General features: G+C 42.3%; 1 protein-coding gene across 2 annotated transcripts in view; it reads right to left on the minus strand.

The window, feature by feature from the left end:
• Nucleotides 1-19757, minus strand: part of LOC123492135 (C-Jun-amino-terminal kinase-interacting protein 1-like) — a 121164-nt gene that overhangs the window by 52629 nt on the left and 48778 nt on the right. Inside the window, exon 3 of one of the 2 annotated variants that reach the window (XM_045224121.1) lies at nucleotides 6185-6439. In XM_045224121.1, coding sequence (XP_045080056.1) covers nucleotides 6185-6439 — 255 coding nt within the window. Of the gene's footprint in view, nucleotides 1-6184; nucleotides 6500-19757 lie in introns of both variants that reach the window. The other variant, XM_045224120.1, reaches the window with a different exon arrangement.

Genomic DNA, 19757 nt, shown 5'->3' on the forward strand with positions numbered 1-19757 from the left:
AAAATGTTTTCCCACTCTTCAACAGCTGTACGATGTGGCTGGATATTGGCGGGAACTGGAACACGCCGGTGTAACTGCTAAACTGCTTGCTAACTGTACACTGTACATGATTGTAGCGGGTTTACTAACACATTAGTTCTAGTAACTATGTTGACTGTGATGCTAGCTAATATGGTGACAATGATGTAGGCTGTAATTTACGGTTAGCAGTTATGTTATGAAGGTTTGGCATGGAAAGGTCTTTTCACCTGGTCACAGACAGCTGATGTGTTGTGAAGTCCACAAGCGAAGGGAAAAGGTGAGAGGAGGAGAGTGTGTAGATGCAAGAAGGAATTATACAACAAGCAAAGTGATCATGCTGTTTGTATGTGGCTGCTAGAAAGTGAACTGTGTTTGCGTGTGATCAGGGGTGAATTAATTCCGCCGATTCTGTTGAAAAAAATTTTTTTACGGAAGCAAACGGAACGAAATGGGGATAAACATATCTGGATTTGTCCAATACAAACTCTCGTTTCCAACTGTTGGACTAATGATTATACCCTAGATCAGCTAGATGCAGGCAAGGTGGTGATGACTGTGTCACTGTCTGTCACCTTGATTACAAAAAAATGTATCTCGATCTGTGCACCTACGTTGTAAACTTTCATTCATAGGCTAGGTCAGGGTTTCCCAACCCAGGGTAGGAGTAGGTGGGCAGTCCCCAGGGGGTACGTGGGTGGATTTTCTAAAATGTGAAGAAAAATATTGGGAAAAACATTGCCCAAGAAGATATGTTCAAGTTATTTCAATCTTAATAGGTAGGAAAACATTTACTGAGGTCACTGGTGTGAAATCTAGTTATTTTATATTTATAGGCCTACTTTTTTACTTTGGATGCGTTTGCATTGCTCTGTCTACCTGGCCTCTGCTCGCCCACCCGTTGGCTCAATGGTTGATCCTCTGCTCGCGCCAAGTGCACGTGATCCTTTGCTCCGTGCACTAGAGTGCCTGCTGCTGTTATTCTAACAGAAACTATCATTGATCAAATCAAATCAAACTTTATTTGGCACATGAGCCAATACAACAATGCTTACTTACAAGCCCTTAACCTACAATGCAGTTTTAAGAAAGAATACCAAAAAAATCACACAAAAAAAGACAATATAAAATAATACAAAATAAAAGTAACAAATAATTAAAGAGCGGCAGTAAAAATAACAATACAGCTGATGCACTGAAGACGATACCATTGTCAAATAACACAATGTACTGTAGGATCGATGACATGGGCGTTGATATCGTTGATCAAGTGGTGGAAAATATAAAGAATTCAGAGACATTTCAGAAATGAATGAGCACATTCTTTTCTGCAAGAAGCTAATGGGGAGAACTACAGGTAAGGATGTGTTTGAAGTTATTGACAGCCTTTTTTTTCAGAGCACAATCTGGATTGGAAATCCTGTGTTCATGTGTGCACGGAGGTGCAGCATCATTGCCTGGGAGAGTGAAAGGATTAATTGCCCACATAAAGAAGGTAAATCCCGACATTGAATGGAATCACTGTATCATTCACAGGGAGGCATTGGCCAGCAAGAGAATGAGTCCTGAGTTACATGATGTTTTGAATGACGCAGTGAAAGTGATTAACTTTATCCATTCCAGGCCTCTGAATCACGACTGTTTGAAAGGCTCTGTGATGACAGTGGGACTGGGCACCAGCAGCTAGCTACTGCTTCACACTGACATCCGTTGGCTATCCAGAGGGAAAATGCTACAGAGGCTTTTTGAGCTGCGCACTGAAGTTAGTGATTTTCTGTCTGAGCACTCACACCTCCTTGTGTCTGTGTTAGAGGACACAGACTGGGTAGCCCGCCTTGCCTATCTTGCTGATGTGTTCATCAAACTGAACAACCTGAATCTAGCTCTGCAAGATAAAGACACACACATTCTAAACATGTATGACAAAGTGTATTTTTTCATTAGGAAGATCAAACTATGGGAGAGGAAATGTGAAGATGGGGATATAAGTTGTTTCCAGCAGCTTGACACCTACAGTACATTTCTACAGGTGATGTTGACAGAGCTCACATTTACCCAAACTCAACAGTGAGTTCAACTCCTACTTCCCTGACATTGAAAACAAGTCTGCCAAACTTGGACTGGGTGCATAATAATTTAATGACTGACAGTACCAACAACGACATTCCTACCAGACTGCAGGAAAATCTTCTGGATGTGTCCTCAGACCGTGACCTGAATATGAGGAACTCAGAGACAAGACTTTCACAGTTCTGGTGTGATGTGGAGAAGGAATATCCTGATTTGGGGATACATGCACTGAATAAACTGCTGCCCTTTGGATCTACAGTGCATTTGGAATGTATTCAGACCCCTTGACTTTTTCCACATTTTGTTACATTACAGCCCTCTTGGAGTTTGCCAAAAGGCACCTAAAGGACTCTCAGACCATGAGAAACAAGATTCTCTGGTCTGATGAAACCAAGATTGAACTCTTTGGCCTGAATGCCAAGCGTCACTTCTGGAGGAGAGCTGGCACCATTCCTACGGTGAAGCATGGTGGTGGCAGGATCATGCTGAGGGGATGTTTTTCAGCGGCAGGGACTGGGAGACTAGCCAGGATCGAGGGAAAGATGAACGGAGCAAAGTACAGAGATCATTGATGAAAACCTGCTCCAGAGCGATTAGGACCTCAGACTGAGGTGAAGGTTCAACTTCCAACAGGACAACGACCCTTAGCACACAGCCAAGACAATGCAGGAGTGGCTTCGGGACAATTCTCTGAATGTCCTTGTGTGGCCCACCCAGAGCCCGGACTTGAACCCGATCGACCATCTCTGGAGAGACCTGACAGAGCTTGAGAGGCTCTGCAGAGAAGAATGGAAGAAACTCCCCAAATACAGGTGTGCAAAGCTTGTAGCGTCATACCCAATAATACTCTAGGCTGTAATTGCTGCTAATGGTGCTTCAACAAAGTGCTGAATAAAGGGTCTGAATACTTATTTAAATGTGATATTTCCGTTTTTTAATTTTTAATAGATTTGCAAAAATGTCTATAAACCTGTTTTTGCTTTGTCATTATGGGGTATTGTGTGTAGATTGATGAGGGAAAAAAACAATTTAATCAATTTTAGAATAAGTCTGTAACGTAACAAAATGTGGGAAAAGTCGAGGGGTCTGAATACTTTCCGAATGTACTGTACATACTTAAGTGAAGTGACATTTTCATCCATGACCCTAATCAAGACCAAGCACAGGAACAGACTGGACTTGGAGAAAAGCCTGATCACTGCTGTTGCCACACCCAAAGACTGACAAAGCTTATGAGTGAGAGACGGGGTCAAGTTTCTCATTGATTGGTGAGTCCTCATGTGTCATACACAAGTCTAGAAATATGGGTTATATGTACTGGGAGAATGTGTATAACATTTTATCTTTGTTTTTGTATAATTTGTCTGGACACTTGAAGATGTGAACAAATCCTATAAAAAAGATTAAACTGATGTTTGTATTTTGTATTTGTATTTATTATGGATCCCCATTAGTTGTCTCTACCTTCTTGCCTTTTGTGCTGTTGTCTATGCCCAATAATGTTTGGACCATGTTTTGTGCTGCTACCATGTTGTTCTGCTGCCATGTTGTGTTGCTATCATGCTGTTGTCATGTTGTGTTGCTACCATGCTGTGTTGTCATGTGTTGCTGCCATGCTATGTTGTTGTCTTAGGTCTCTCTTTATGTAGTGTTGTGGTGTCTCTCTTGTCGTGATATGTGTTTTGTCCTACAGTGAGGGAAAAAAGTATTTGATCCCCTGCTGATTTTGTACGTTTGCCCACTGACAAAGAAATTATCAGTCTATCATTTTAATGGTAGGTTTATTTGAACAGTGAGAGACAGAATAACAACAAAAAAATCCAGAAAAACGCATGTCAAAAATGTTATAAATTGATTTGCATTTTAATGAGGGAAATAGGTATTTGACCCCTCTGCAAAACATGACTTAGTACTTGGTGGCAAAACCCTTGTTGGCAATCACAGAGGTCAGACGTTTCCTGTAGTTGGCCACCAGGTTTGTACACATCTCAGGAGGGATTTTGTCCCACTCCTCTTTGCAGATCTTCTCCAAGTCATTAAGGTTTCGAGGCTGACGTTTGGCAACTCGAACCTTCAGCTCCCTCCACAGATGTTCTATGGGATTAAGGTCTGGAGACTGGCTAGGCCACTCCAGGACCTTAATGTGCTTCTTCTTGAGCCACTCCTTTGTTGCCTTGGTCGTGTGTTTGGGGTCATTGTCATGCTGGAATACCCATCCACGACCCATTTTCAATGCCCTGGCTGAGGGAAGGAGGTTCTCACCCAAGATTTGACGGTACATGGCCCCGTCCATCGTCCCTTTGATGCGGTGAAGTTGTCCTGACCCCTTAGCAGAAAAATACCCCCAAAGCATAATGTTTCCACCTCCATGTTTGACGGTGGGGATGGTGTTCTTGGGGTCAGCTCCATTTTGACCACATCTGACCACAACATTTCACCCAGTTCTCCTCTGAATCATTCAGATGTTCATTGGCAAACTTCAGACGGGCATGTATATGTCCTTTCTTGAGCAGGGGGACCTTGCGGGCGCTGCAGGATTTCAGTCCTTCACGGCGTAGTGTGTTACCAATTGTTTTCTTGGTGACTATGGTCCCAGCTGCATTGAGATCATTGACAAGATCCTCCCGTGTAGTTCTGGGCTGATTCCTCACTGTTCTCATGATCATTGCAACTCCACGAGGTGAGATCTTGAATGGAGCCCCAGGCCGAGGGAGATTGACAGTTATTTTGTGTTTCTTCCATTTGCGAATAATCACACCAACTGTTGTCACCTTCTCACCAAGCTGCTTAGCGATGTTCTTGTAGCCCATTCAAGCCTTGTGTAGTTCTACAATCTTGGACCTGACCTCCTTGGAGAGCTCTTTGGTCTTGGCCATGGTGGAGAGTTTGGAATCTGATTGATTGATTGCTTCTATGGACAGGTGTCTTTTATACAGGTAACAAACTGAGATTAGGAGCACTCCCTTTAAGAGTGTGCTCCTAATCTCAGCTCGTTACCTGTATAAAAGACACCTGGGAGCCAGATATCTTTCTGATTGAGAGGGGGTCAAATACTTATTTCCGTCATTAAAATGCAAATCAATTTATAACATTTTTGACATGCGTTTTTCTGGATTTTATTGTTGTTATTCTGTCTCTCACTGTTCAAATAAACCTACCATTAAAATTATAGACTGATCATTTCTTTGTCAGTGGGCAAACGTGCAAAATCAGCAGGGGATCAAATACTTTTTTCCCCTCACTGTATATATTTATTTTATTTTTCATTTTTAATCCCAGCCCCCCGTCCCCGCAGGAGGCCTTTTGCCTTTTGGTAGGCCGGCATTGTAAATAAGAATTTTCTCTTAACTGACTTACCTAGTTAAATAAAGGTTAAATAAAAAATAAATTCAAATGCTTAGTAAAATGGGGTCCAGCAAAATTAAGGCAGTTTGACATTTTTTAAAACATTACAATACATTAACAACATATTTCACAACATATTAAGTGTGTGCCCTCAGTCCCCTACTCTACTACCACATATCCACAACACAAAATCCATGTGTACTTGTGTGTATAGGGCGTATGTTATCGTGTATTTGTATGCATGTGTCTGTGCCTATGTTTGTGTTGCTTCGCTGTCCCCGCTGTTCCATAAGGTGTATTTTTATCTGTTTTTTTAATCTGGCACCGACCCCCACTGATACACAGTCACAAGCCTCAGTCACACACATGCACAGTCGTCACACACAAAAGGAGATGGGTACCAAAAAAACACTCTCTCTCTCTCTCCTGACAATCCCAGCCATTGTTTCGACCAGCATAACACACTCACAGAGAAAAACAGACATGGTGTCTAGGGGGGTGATATCATCACAGGTTTTTCCCCACTGATGTTATACACACATATAGACTAGATACAGTATAGAATATCAGCTTTATCCTCACATTCTCATACATTTTACTCTATAATTTCATTCTTCCACCCCTCCATCCTTCCAGCTATCAGTATTCACTCAGCTGTCGGACATCAAGCCGTGTCAGCCAGCAGAAGGAGGGGGGGGTGAAAGGATGGGAAGAGTAATGAAGGGATAACGGAGGGTTCATTTGGACTCACCTGAGTGTGTGGCACCATGGGGAAAAGGTTAAGGGTCGTGGGTCTCTTGGGCCGGTATATATCCATGGTTACTAGAGGGGGGTCCTCGGTTACTGGCAGGGGTGCTGTGGAAGATGGCTTATATGACTCCTTGTCGTCACGGTAACCATCGGCCCCGTCGATCAGATCCAAATGGAGCATCTCCGCCTGGAGCTGGCCGACAGCACCCAGCTCCACCTTTCCCACCACACTATTGGTCCCCCGCCTCACACAGCCCTGCAGGGATTGGACGATACTCACGTCAGTCAGTCCAGAGAGAGAGAAAGGCAACGGGAGCTACAAGCAGAGACACACAAAAGGATATAAAGATTGAGAAAGAGACAGAGGAAATGGAACAAGATGAGAAGTAGAGGTAGACATAGAGCAAGGGATGGAGGAAGGAGAAAATAGGGGGGATGGGGGATTGAGTTGGCCAATTAGAGGCTGATCTGACATCAGCCTGCACACTGTCACTGCCGACGCTGAGCCACTTATAACAGGGAGAGAAAAAGAGAGAGGGAAAGAGCCAAATGGAGAGATCAAGGCAGAGTGACTATTCATAGCAGCAGTTTGTTTACTGACTGTATCTACATAAATAGATTGATGAATATGACAACATTACTTTTTCTCTGAGGTGCTGGAAATAACTGAATGCACACACACACACACACACACACACACACACACACACACACACACACACACACACCATACTGTAAAGTATTGTGCATTGTGGGGAAATTTTGGGGACAGGGAAAGAATTGTATTTTTAATGGTATTGTAATTCCACCCCACAGAATACCGTGCTGTACCTTTTGCATGATATTGTTGTTTCTGGCTCATTTACATATTTTGAGACGTGCCTTGAAAAAGTCCATATTTGTTGCGTCTGTTAGTCAGAGTGCAGTACCAATTTAACTGATAGTAGTGCCCTATCAATTTAAAATGTATAGGGAACAGATTGGAGTGGCAACAAGTTATGGTTGAGCATTTTACCATGTCCTTTTGGTATGTGTTGCCCTTTAGTCACTGCCAGTTTGGAAGCCTTTGCTAAAGGCCCAGTGCAGTCAACATTCAGTTTTTGATGTGTTTTGTATCATTTTGTACAACAGCTGATGAAACTAACACTGTTATCAGTGTTATTTCCTGATAGTTGCTGGTTGAATAAACACTCTACACCGGACCTTCTAATCAGCAGGTTTGCATGGGCGGGAGTTCCGGCTTTCCACGGTGACATCACCATGCTGTAATTTTTTTATAGACCAATAACAAAGAGAGTTCCAAACTTCCCTGCCAATAACAACAAGTTTTCAGTTTTCCCGTCTCCACTCAGACCGCTCCTAGCAACATTTTTGCTTAAATTATTATTTTTTGCTTTAAAGCAATCTTTTCCCATTTTAATGGAAATCTATTACAGTAAGGTACTTAATTGTTACACAGAAATTATTTGATATTGATATAAAAACGTCTGCATTGGGCCTTTAAGGCCTCTAAAAGTGCAAGTGATATAGGTTATATTCTTCAGTAATTAATGGGAAAATATTAAGAATTGAAATGACCACTGAACAGTTTCCCAAATCCCAGACTGTAGTTTTAATGATACCAGAAAGAGACACCCAGCGCAGGTGTAATATGTTATGATGTGGACGCTATTCTGCACCTACAATATATACTCCTATCTCAGAGCTATATAAACTATATAAACAGTCAATTGATTAGACAGCTGGTTCTTCTGAATAGCCACCTCCATCTTCTAAAAAATCTGTTATTACGATATTCAATGGCCATAGTCCTATATCGAACATTTCTGCTTTAAAATGTATAGGGTCATGTTTTATGGTACTTTTTACCCCTTTTTCGTGATATCCAATTGGTAGTTACAGTCTTGTCCCATCGCTGCAACTCCCGTATGGACTCGGGAGAGATGAAGGTCGAGAGCCATGCGTCCTCCGAAACACAACCCTGCCAAGCTGCACTGCTTCTTGACATACTGCTTGCTTAACCCGGAAGCCAGCCGCACCAATGTGTCGGAGGAAACCCCATGCAAGGATATCCCGGCCGGCCAAGCCCTCCCCTAACCCAGACGACGCTGGGCCAATTGTGCGCCGCCTAATGGGTCTCCCGTTCGCGGCCGCTGCGACACAGCCTGGGATCAAACCAGGGTCAGTAGTGACGCCTCTAGCACTGCGATGCAGTGCCTTAGACCACTGCGCCACTCAGGGGGCCTGTATTGGGTCAGGTTGAATTACTGTAAATGACTATGTATACTCTACTACTCTCACAGCCACCCCTCCCTCCTAGTTCCCTCACTCCATTCCTACCTTGAAGTACCCATAAACATTCGTACTCTGTCTCAATCGGGGGAGCTGTCAGACCTTTCCCTCTCTCCATCCTCCTTTCCCCATAGTGGTGATCGATATGCCCTCAGCCAGTGGAGTCTAACCTTCCCCCCTTGTATTCTGGTATCAATGATGTGTTGCCCCTTGTTGCTAGGAGACCAGGAGCCATAGCGACGGGGCAGGCAGTAGTTGGTAGTTGGTGGTATTCCTGCCCAACTAGATGCACAGGCATTGCATTGCATCAAGCAATGGTTGCGTGCCACGTCATTGACTACTCAGTCGGTCATCAGATTGCTATATCATTGCTATACCCCCCTTTGCTGCTATAACAGCCTCCACTCTTCTGGGAAGGCTTTCCACTAGATGTTGGAACATTGCTGCGGGGACTTGCTTCCATTCAGCCAGAAGAGCATTAGTGAGGTCGGGCATAGATGTTGGGCGATTAGGCCTGGCTCGCAGTCGGCATTCCAATTCATCCCAAAGGTGTTTGATGGGGTTGAGGTCAGGGCTCTGTGCAGGCTGGTCAAGTTCTTCCACACTGATCTCGACAAAACATTTCTCTATTGACCTCGTTTTGTGCACGGGGGCATTGTCATGCTCAAACAGGAAAGGGCCTTCCCTAAACTGTTGCCACAAAGTTGGAAGCACAGAATCGTCTAGAATGTAATTGTATGCTGTAGCGTTAAAGATTTCCTTTCACTGGAACTAAGGGGCATAGACTGAACCATGAAAAACAGCCCCAGCCCATTATTCTTCCTCAACCAAACTTTACAGTTGGCCCTATGCATTGGGGAAGGTAGCGTTCTCCTGGCATCCGCCAAACCCAGATTTGTCCATCGGACTGCCAGATGGTGAAGCGTGATTCATCACTCCAGAGAACGCGTTTCCACTGCTCTAAAGTCCAATGACGGCAAGCTTTACACCACTCCAGCAAACGTTTGGCATTGCGCATGGTGATCTTAGGCTTATGTGCGGCTGCTCAGCCATGGAAACCCATTTCATGAAGCTCCCAACTAACAGTTCTTGTGCTGACGTTGCTTCCAGAGGCAGTTTGGAACTCGGTAGTGAGTGTTGCAACCGAGGACAGACGATTTGTACACGCTATGACCTTCAGCACTCGCTGGTCCCGTTCTTTGAGCTTGTGTGGCCTACCACTTCGTGTTTGAGCCGGTGTTGCTCCTAGACCTTTGCACATTTGACCGGGGCAGCTCTAGCAGGGCAGAAATTTGACATACTGACTTGTTGGAAAGGTGGTATCCTATGACGATGCCATGTTGAAAGTCACTGAGCTCTTCAGTAAGGTAATTCTACTGCCAATGTTTGTCTATGGAGATTGCATGGCGGTGTGCTCAATATTATACACCGGTCAGCAACGGGTGTGGCTGAATCCACTAATTTGAAGGTGTGTCCACATACTTTGGCCATGTAGTGTATCCTGGATGTGTATGACTGTCACGCCCTGGCTCTGGGACTCCGTTATGTTGAGCCAGGGTGTGTTGTTTCTATGTGTTTTGGGTTCTAGGCTGATTATCTAGCTCATGTGTTTCTGTGTTGGCCGGGGTGGTTCTCAATCAGAGGCAACGAGTATCAGCTGTTGCTTGTTGTCTCTGATTGGGAACCATACTTAGGCAGCCTGTTTTGCCACAGTGTTTGTGGGATCTTGTTCCATGTGTGGTTAGTGTCTGTTACCAAGGACGTCACGTAATGTTTTGTTGTTTTGTTCGTGTGGTACTCTAAATAAATAAGTATGTTCGCAAATCACGCTGCGCATTGGTCCACTGTGTATGACGATCGTGACAGAAGATCCCACCAAAACTGGACCAAGCAGCGTGTCCAGGAGCCAACGCCAGAGGTAACTCTAGCGGATATCCACTTCGACTGGGTCAAGCAGCGTGTCCAGGAGCCAACGCCAGAGGTAACTCTAGCGGATATCCACCTCGACTGGGTCAAGCCACGTGAGGAGGAGAGAGGTTGGACTTGGGAGCAGAGGCTGGAGAGTCTGGCGAGAGCCATGGAGGCCATAGCCACGGGGAGAGACGAACCCAAGAAATGTTTAGGGGGGGCTCACACCGTGGACGACGGGACTGCTGGAGGCAGATAAGGGGCGAGTTAGTGGACGAGGAGAGAAGGCCACCGGGTTACGGGAGCCATTGGCGAGTAGAGGGAGGAGAATGTAGAGGCACGGCGAGAGGTACTGAGGTGTGTTACCAGTCCGATCCGGCCCGTTCCTGATCCCCGGGTAAGGCCAGTGGTGTGTGTTCCCAGTGCGGTCCGGCCTGTTCTTGTCCCTCGCACCAAGCCTGTGATGCGCGTCGCCAGCCCGGTACGGCCTGTTCCTGCCTCTCGCACCAAGCCTATGGTGCGCGTCGCCAGCCAGGCCCGGCCTGTTCCTGCTCCCCGCAAATCACGCTGCGCATTGGTCCACTGTGTATGACGATCGTGACAATGACCAAACACAAGCTACATTTATTTTATTTTATTTTACCTTTATTTAACTAGGCAGGTCAGTTAAGAACAAATTCTTATTTACAATGACAGCCTACACCGGCCAAACCCGAACGATGCTGGGCCAATTGTGCGCCGCCCTATGGGACTCCCAATCACGGCCGGTTGTGATACAGCCTGGAATTGAACCAGGGGGTCTGTAGTGACACCTCAAACACTGAGATGCAGTGCCTTAGACCGCTGCGCCACTCTAGAGCCCACATAAGGAAGGTTTATCTTCATAATGCTAGAAGGTTTTTGAAATAGAACATACTAGTTCTATTATGAACTTGGTGGTTCGAGTCCTGAATGCTGATTGGCTAACAGCGGTGGTATATCAGACCCTATACCACAAGTATGACAAAACATTTATTTGTACTGCTCTAATTACGTTGGTAACCAGTTTATAATAGCAATAAGGCATCTTGGGTGTTTGTGGTATATGGCCAATATACCACGGCTAAGAGCTGTATCCAGGCACTCCGCGTTGCGTCATACATAAGAACAGGCCTTAGCCGTGGTATATTGGCCATATGCCACTTCCCCTCAGGCCTTATTGCTTGATTCTATTATTACTTAATTCTATATCAACTGAACAGGCCTGCTGCTACTGCACTCTTTTACAACCTGTTTGTGTGTGTTCCAAAGCTGCATATAGTTTCAACAGTGAAGCTTGCAGTAGATTAGATAAAACTGTTACCATGGAGATAGGTTTCCCTGTCCATGTTTTGTTTGGCTCATGCGCACCCACACACGCCCCCTACCTCTCTCCTCCATCACCCCTCCCTCCCATGTTTCTCCTTCTCTTCAACTTCTCTGCTCCCTCCATCCTCACTCCCTCCTTTATTTCTGCTCCCTCTCTCTCTCCCCCTCATCTCCCCTCCCTTCATTTTGCTGTTTTCTTTCAAACATAGAGGTCCCTCTGAGGACCCTAACCCTAACACACACTCACTCACTCACAGACCCGTCCATTATTGATGAGGTCAGATGCTTCCCACAATCCCCTGGGGCTATGAGCTCATCAATAAAGTCATCGCTCACTCTTCACAGACATAGCATCGAAGACAAGGATGAGTTTGTGTGCGCATGTTTCTTTGTTTTGGTTGGATGTGTTTCAATTAAAATATATATATATATATATATATCCTTTATTTCAGTGGTACTCATTTCTTTGGACACCCTTTCTCACTCCAAATGATCAAAGCCCTCAAATCCGTGAGCTAACATGGAATAAGTTAGCTCACAAATAAGAATTTAAAACATTTTGCTACACTGCTAATATTGGCCCCTAGCTGTGTGATATATACAGTAGAATAAAACAAAAACTCTGTTGATGAGACAAGAAGAAAATACTCAGTTATTGTAGCAGGATATGTAGGACAAGTAAAACTATTTGAAAGCAGGAGTCTCAAACAAGAATGCATTTTTTTCCTGTCGTGCTCTAGGCCGAATAGTTCAAATGGCTAGATAGGACACATTTCTCTCCCAGAGACAGTAGGCTACCACATTTGTAACTATAAGTAGGCCTTTTGTTGAATATGTCTGATATAATTAATTAAGCAGCCAATATTAGCAGTCAGTATTGGGCCAATATTAGCAGTCAGTATGAACTTGAGAAACGTTGCTTTGATAATCATCATTTTATGTTGACTTTGCTTCCCAACTCCAGTCCTCCAGTACCCCAACAGTACACATTATTATTGTACCCTGGACAAACACTGATGCTAGATGTTAAAAGATTATGATATCCGAGCATTCAATAATATAATTTGACTTTGTGACCCCACAAACCCCCTTCTATGACCGGTAGTGCAGCTCTCCCAAATAAAATAAAATAAAATGTTATTGGTCGCATACACATATTTAGTAGATGTTCTTGTGGATGTAGCGAAAAGCTTGTGTTCCTAGCTCCAACAAGGCAGTAAAATCTAACAATACACACAAATCTAAAAGTAAAATAATGGAATTAAGAAATATATAAATATTAGGACGAGCATAAACATACAGTACCTACTCATTCAAGGGTTTTTCTTTATTTTTACAATTTTCTACATTGTAGAATAATAGTGAAGACATCACAACTATGAAATAACACATATGGAATGATGTAGTAACCAGAAAAGTGTTAAACAAACCAAAATATATTTTATATTTGAGATTCTTCAAAGAGTAACCCTTTGCCTTGATGACAGCTTTGCACACTCTTGGCCTTCTCTCAACCCGCTTCATGAGGTAGTCACCTGGAATGCATTTCAATTAACAGGTGTGCCTTGTTAAAAGTTAATTTGTGGAACTTATCTCCTTCTTAATGCGTTTGAGCCAATCAGTTGTGGTATGAAAAGGTAGGGGTTGTATACAGAAGATCTATTTGGTAAAAACCAAGTCCATATTATGGCAAGAACAGATCAAATAAGCAAAGAGAAACGACAGTCCATCATTACTTTAAGACATGAAGGTCAGTTAATCTGGAACATTTCAAGAACTTTGAAAGTTTCTTCAAGTGCAGTCGCAAAAACCATCAAGTGCTATGATGAAACTGGCTCTCATGAGGACCACCACAGGAATGGAAGACCCAGAGTTACCTCTGCTGCAGAGGATACGTTCATTAGCGTTACCAGCTTCCGAAATTGCAGCCCAAATAAATGCATCACAGAGTTCAACGAACAGACACATCTCAACATCAACTGTTCAGAGGGGACTGTGTGAATCAGGCCTTCATGGTCGAATTTCTGCAAAGAAACCACTACTAAAATGACACCAATAAAAAGAAGAGACCTGCTTGGGCCAAGAAACACAAGCAATGGACATTAGACCGGTGGAAATTTGTCCTATGGTCTGGAGTCCAAATTTGAGATTTTTGGTTCAAACCGCTGTGTCTTTGTGAGACACGGTGTGGGTGAATGGATGATCTCCGCATTTGTAGATCCCACAGTAAAGCATGGAGGAGGTGGTGTTATGGTGTGGGGGTGCTTTGCTGGTGACACTGTCTGTGATTTATTTAGAATTCAAGGCACACTTAACCAGCATGGCCACCACAGCATTCTACAGCGCTACGCCATCCCATCTGGTTTGGGCTTAGTGGGACTATCAATTGTTTTTCAACAGGACAATGACCTAACACACCTCCAGGCTGTATAAGGGCTATTTTACCAAGAAGGAGAGTGATGGAGTGTTGCATCAGATGACATGGCCTCCACAATTCCCCGACCTCAACCCAATTGAGATGGTTTGGGATGAGTCGGACGGTAGAGTGAAGGATAAGCAGCCAACAAGTGCTCAGCATATGTGGGAACTCCTTCAAGACTGTTGGAAAAGCATTCCATTCCATTCAGAAAGTATTCAGACCCCTTCACTTTTTCCATATTTTGTTAAGTTACAGCCTTGTTCAATTTTTTTTTTTCATCCTCATCAATCTACACACAATACCCCATAATGACAAAGCAAAAACTGTTTTTTAGAAATGTTTGCAAATGTATTAGAAATTACAAACAGAAATACCTTATTTACATAAGTATTCAGACCTTTTATTGCTTTATTTAGACAGGTAAGCCTTTACATAGTCAGGGTATAGTTTATCGTCCAGTCAGGCCCATGTGGCCTGTGTTTCTGTAATAGTGTAGATACAGTAATTAAATAATCAGATTATCCAGAAGTCTTCCCTTCTTCTTGTGTAAAACAGTGGGTGTTTCTCAAAATGCATACTACTGTGCTCCAAGCATGCAAATTGGAGCACGCAAATGGTTGGAGTATGAATCTAAATTAAATTATGTGAAACGGAGCACGTAGGGCACTTCTTAGATGCGTACTTCATTTGTACACATTTCAAAGCATGCATCGATGGCTTCTGTGGTCGAGCTGAAGCGAGAGGAAATAAACTCTGACTTTGGAATGAAATGTTGCCCATTCACATCTTATATGTTTCCTGACTACAATAGTTTATCTTGATACGTTAATAAATACATTCTGTGTTCATTTAGGCATATTTAACTGCCTAAAATAGATCGCAGGCTAACTGATGAAGAATTGGTAGCTAGCTAGCTACCCGTGAAGAATTTGTAGCTAACATTGGCCATTGCATACTTTCATTTGGACTCATACTCCGACCGTTGCGCGCCACAATTTGCGTGCTAGGCCCTAGCGCACAATGGCATGCTGTGGGGAAGGGGCTATTGTGGGATGAGTCATCAAGCTCCCCACTGGGCACAAACTGGTTAAATCAACATTGTTTCAACATCATTTGTCAATGTATTGTGGTGTGGAATCTGCATGTAAAATACATTTGATTTCCAAAAAGTCATTGTTTTGAGGGTGAAATTTCAACCACAGGATTATGTAATCTTGTTAACCAATTTTCAATATAGACAAACCTTGTAAAAAAATATGTTGAATTTGTACCTTTGAAACAACGTCAGATCTTCAACGTTATCACTATCAGAAAAATAACAATAGGCTGGGCAGCACCTCCTACTGGAGAATTTATCCCTTTGGTCGCCCATCCAGCGTTTTAACCAAACCCAGAGCTGCTTAGCTTTGATATTTGTCACTGACTACTACCAATGTTCTATAGTGAGAGTAATCGTTGAGAGATCTCCACTTAAAAATTAAATTGATTCACTTTTTTTATCGAAGTCATTCCAAAGGGTACTCGCTCAAAAAAAAGTGCTAGTTAGTACCAAAAAAAGGTTCTTAATTTTGTCCCTGTAGGGGAACCCTTTTCTGGGCTATGGAGAACCTTTTTATATCAGTTATTTGAATAACCCTTTGTATAACCATTTGTATCGTTCTTCATTGCACTGTTAGAACCAGAAGGTTCTTCATTACACTGTTAAACATTTCCCGGCTACTGGTTGCAGTGAAATTACAGTAAATATACCAAAGTAAGGGCTGAATTCAATTTGTATCGCCGAAGTATCGCGGAAGATCTGGATTAAAATCTAAAAGGTATTTTCCGATTGAGCCATTATATGCACCATTTACGTTTACCATGAATTTAGTCTCCGCAATCGCGGGAACATTGCCTTTAATTGTCAATCGCGCTATAAAGCAGATCTTCAGTGCTATGGATTGAATAGAGCCCCTAACTGTATTTTTAGAAAATGATAAAATGCTGCTATATTCTGATTACTTGGAATATACTTGTGATTTGAACTCACACCCTCTCGGTTGCCAGCAACCTGCATTTCCTGCTATGCCACCGGGTCTGTGGGTATGATAGAGATTGTAAAAATATTATAACTAAGGGTGAAAAATGTGATTTGAATAAACTGGCACGAAAGAAAAGAAAAATTCCAAAACCACTGATTCTGTAATTTGTCACCCCTTTTGGGTGCCATGTAGAACCCTTAGATTTTTTTTTTAGAACCATCTCACAAGGAACCCTAGATGGGTTCTTAGTTTTTTTTCCCTGAAGTGGAACCCAATTGGGTTCTACGTAGAACCTCCTCATGAAGAACCCTCTGTTTCCATGGGTTTGTCATCTGTCCCTATGAGGGAACCCTTTTGGATGCCACATATAACCTTTTGATTTGTCTCTGTAAGGGAACCCTTTTGAGTTTCATTTATAATCCTCTCATGAAGAACCTCTGGTTCCAGGTATAACCAATGACAGGTTCCACAGTTATACTTATTGGATGCTTCAGACGTGCTTATGGCACACACTATTAGGTACTCACATGGTACTGGTGTGCACAAAATCTAGTATAATGGTACATTTTGCTACCCAATATATTCAATATAAGGTACAATCATTACTCCACTTTGAAATGCTGGCAGAGGGTCATTAGCATATTTGGGCGGAATGGTCTAAAATATGTTGTATTTATGCTAACCATTAGCGGAAGTGTTCATAAAGTGGAAGCCTTCATAAAGTATTTACACCCCTTAACTTTTTCCACATTTTGTTGTGTAACAGCCTGAATTGAAATGTATTACATTGAGATGTCTCACTGATCTACACACAATGCAGATACAATGCTATTTTACAGTAAACAATACCCCATAATGTCAAAGTGGATGTTTTTTTTTGTCTTTGTTTTTAAACAAATGGATAAAAAAATGAATAGCTGAAATCTCTTCAGTCAATAAGTATTTCATCCCTTTGTTATGGCAAGCCTAAATAAGTACAGGAGTAAACATTTGCTTAAGAAGTCACATAATAAGTTGCAGTAGTAGTGGTTACAATTATGTTTTAATGACTACCCGATCTTTGTACCACACATACAATTATCTGTAAGGTTCCTCAGTCGAGAAGTGAATTTCAAGCACAGATTCAACCTCAAAAACCAGGGAGGTTTTCCAATGTCTTGCAAAGAAGGGCACCTATTGATAGATGGGTGAAAATGAAAAAAGCAGACACTGATTATCCCTTTGAGCATGGTGAAGTTATCAATTATATCAATACAGCCAGTCACTACAAAGATACAGGCGTCCTTCCTAACTCATTTTACGGAGAGGAAGGAAACCGCTCTGGCATTTCAACATGAGGCTAATGGTGATTTTAAAACAGTTACAGAGTTTAATGGCTGTGATAGGAGAAAACTGAGGATGGATCAACAACATTGCACATTGCACTACACAAAACTGACCTAAATGACAGCGTGAAAAGAAGGAAGCCTGTACAGAATAAAAATATTCCAAAACATGCATCCTGTTTGCAATAAGGCAAGGCAAATAAGTATGGCTGCACAACCGATTGGCAAACGTATTGCAAATTGAGAAATCATGTGACTAAACTGAATAAAAAGAAGAAGAAACAACACTATGAAACAAGGATAAATTACATAAAGAATGCTAGTAAAAAACTTTGGAGCACCTTAAATGACATTTTGGGAAAAAAGGCAAACTCAGCTCCATCATTCATTGAATCAGATGGCTCATTCATCACAAAACCAACTGATATTGCAAAATACTTTAATAATATATTCATTGGCAAAATTAGCAAACTTAGGCATGACATGCCAGCAAGAATTGCTGACACTACACATCCAAGTTTATCTGACCAAATTATGAAAGACAAGCATTGTAATTTTGAATTCTGTGAAGTGAGTGTGGAAGAGGTGAAAAAAATATTTTTGTCTATTAACAATGACAAGCCACCGGGGTCTGACAACTTGAATGGAAAATTACTGAGGATAATAGCGGATGATATTGCCACTCCCATTTGTCATATTTTAAATGTAAGCCTACTAGAATGTATGTGCCCCAAGGCTTGGAGGGAAGCAAAAGTTATTCCGCTACCTAAGAATAGTAAAGCCCCCTTTACTGGCTCAAATAGCCGACCAATTAGCCTGTTACCAACCCTTAGTAAACTATTGGAAAAAATGGTGTTTGACCAGATACAATGCTATTTTACAGTAAACAAATTGACAACAAACTTTCAGCATGCTTATAGAGAAGGACATTCAACAAACATAGCACTTACACAAATGACTGATAATTGGCTGAGAGAAATCGATGATAAAATGGTTGTGGGGGCTCTCTTGTTAGACTTCAGTGAGGCTTTTGACATTATCGATCATAGTCTGCTGCTGGAAAACCTATGTGTTAAGGCTTTACACCCCCTGCTATAATGTGGATAAAGAGTTACTTGTCTAACAGAACAAAGAGGGTGTTCTTTAAATATACTAAAGTAAAAAATAAAATAAAAAGTAACACAATAAAATAACACTAACGAGGCTATATACAGGGGGTACCGGAACCGAGTCAATGTGCGGGGTACAGGTTAGGCGAGGTAATTTGTACATGTAGGTAGAGGTAAAGTGACTATGCATAGATAAAAAACAGAGAGTAGCAGCAGTGTAAAAACAAAGGGGGGGGGGTGTATCAATGTAAATAGTCCGGGTGGCCATTTGATTAATTAAACATACACCGCACATGTCCTCAACTAGCAGCTTCATTAAATAGTACCCGCAAAACACCAGTCTAGTCTTACCGTAAACAGTGAAGAGGCGACTCCGGGATGCTGACCTTTTAGGCAGAGTTGCAAAGAAAAATACATATCTCAGACTGCCCATCTTAATCTTTTCTTTTTATTGGCCAGTCTGATATATGGCTTTTTCTTTGCAACTCTGCCTAGAAGATCAGCATCCCGGAGTCGCCTCTTCACTGTTGACGTTGAGACTCGTGTTTTGCAAGTACAATTTAATGAAGCTGCCAGTTGAGGACCTGTGAGGCGTCTGTTTCTCAAACTAGACACTCTAATGTATTTGTCCTCTTGCTCAGTTGTGCACCGGGGCCTCCCACACACTACGAGATCTTCAGTTTCTTGGCAATTTCTTGCATGGAATATCCTTCATTTCTCAAAACAAGAATAGACTGACGAGTTTCAGAAGAAAGTTCTTTGTTTCTGGCCATTTTGAGCCTGTAATCGAACCCACAATTGCTGATGCTCCAGATACTCAACTAGTCTCAAGAAGGCCAGTTTTATTGATTCTTTAATCAGCACAACAGATTTCAGCTGTGCTAACATAATTGCAAAAGGGTTTTCTAATGATCAATTAGCCTTTTAAATTGATAAACTTGGATTAGCAAACACATCGTGCCATTGGAACACAGGACTGATGGTTGCTGATAATGGGCCTCTGTACGCCTATGTAGATATTCCATTTACAACATTAACAATGTCTACACTGTATTTCTGATCAATTTGATGTTATTTTAATGGACCAAAAAATTGCTTTTCTTTAGAAAACAAGGACATTTCTAAGTGACCCCAAACTTTTGAATGGTAGTGT

This window comes from Coregonus clupeaformis, chromosome 13 (genome assembly GCF_020615455.1).
Source record: "Coregonus clupeaformis isolate EN_2021a chromosome 13, ASM2061545v1, whole genome shotgun sequence".
Taxonomy (NCBI): domain Eukaryota; kingdom Metazoa; phylum Chordata; class Actinopteri; order Salmoniformes; family Salmonidae; genus Coregonus; species Coregonus clupeaformis.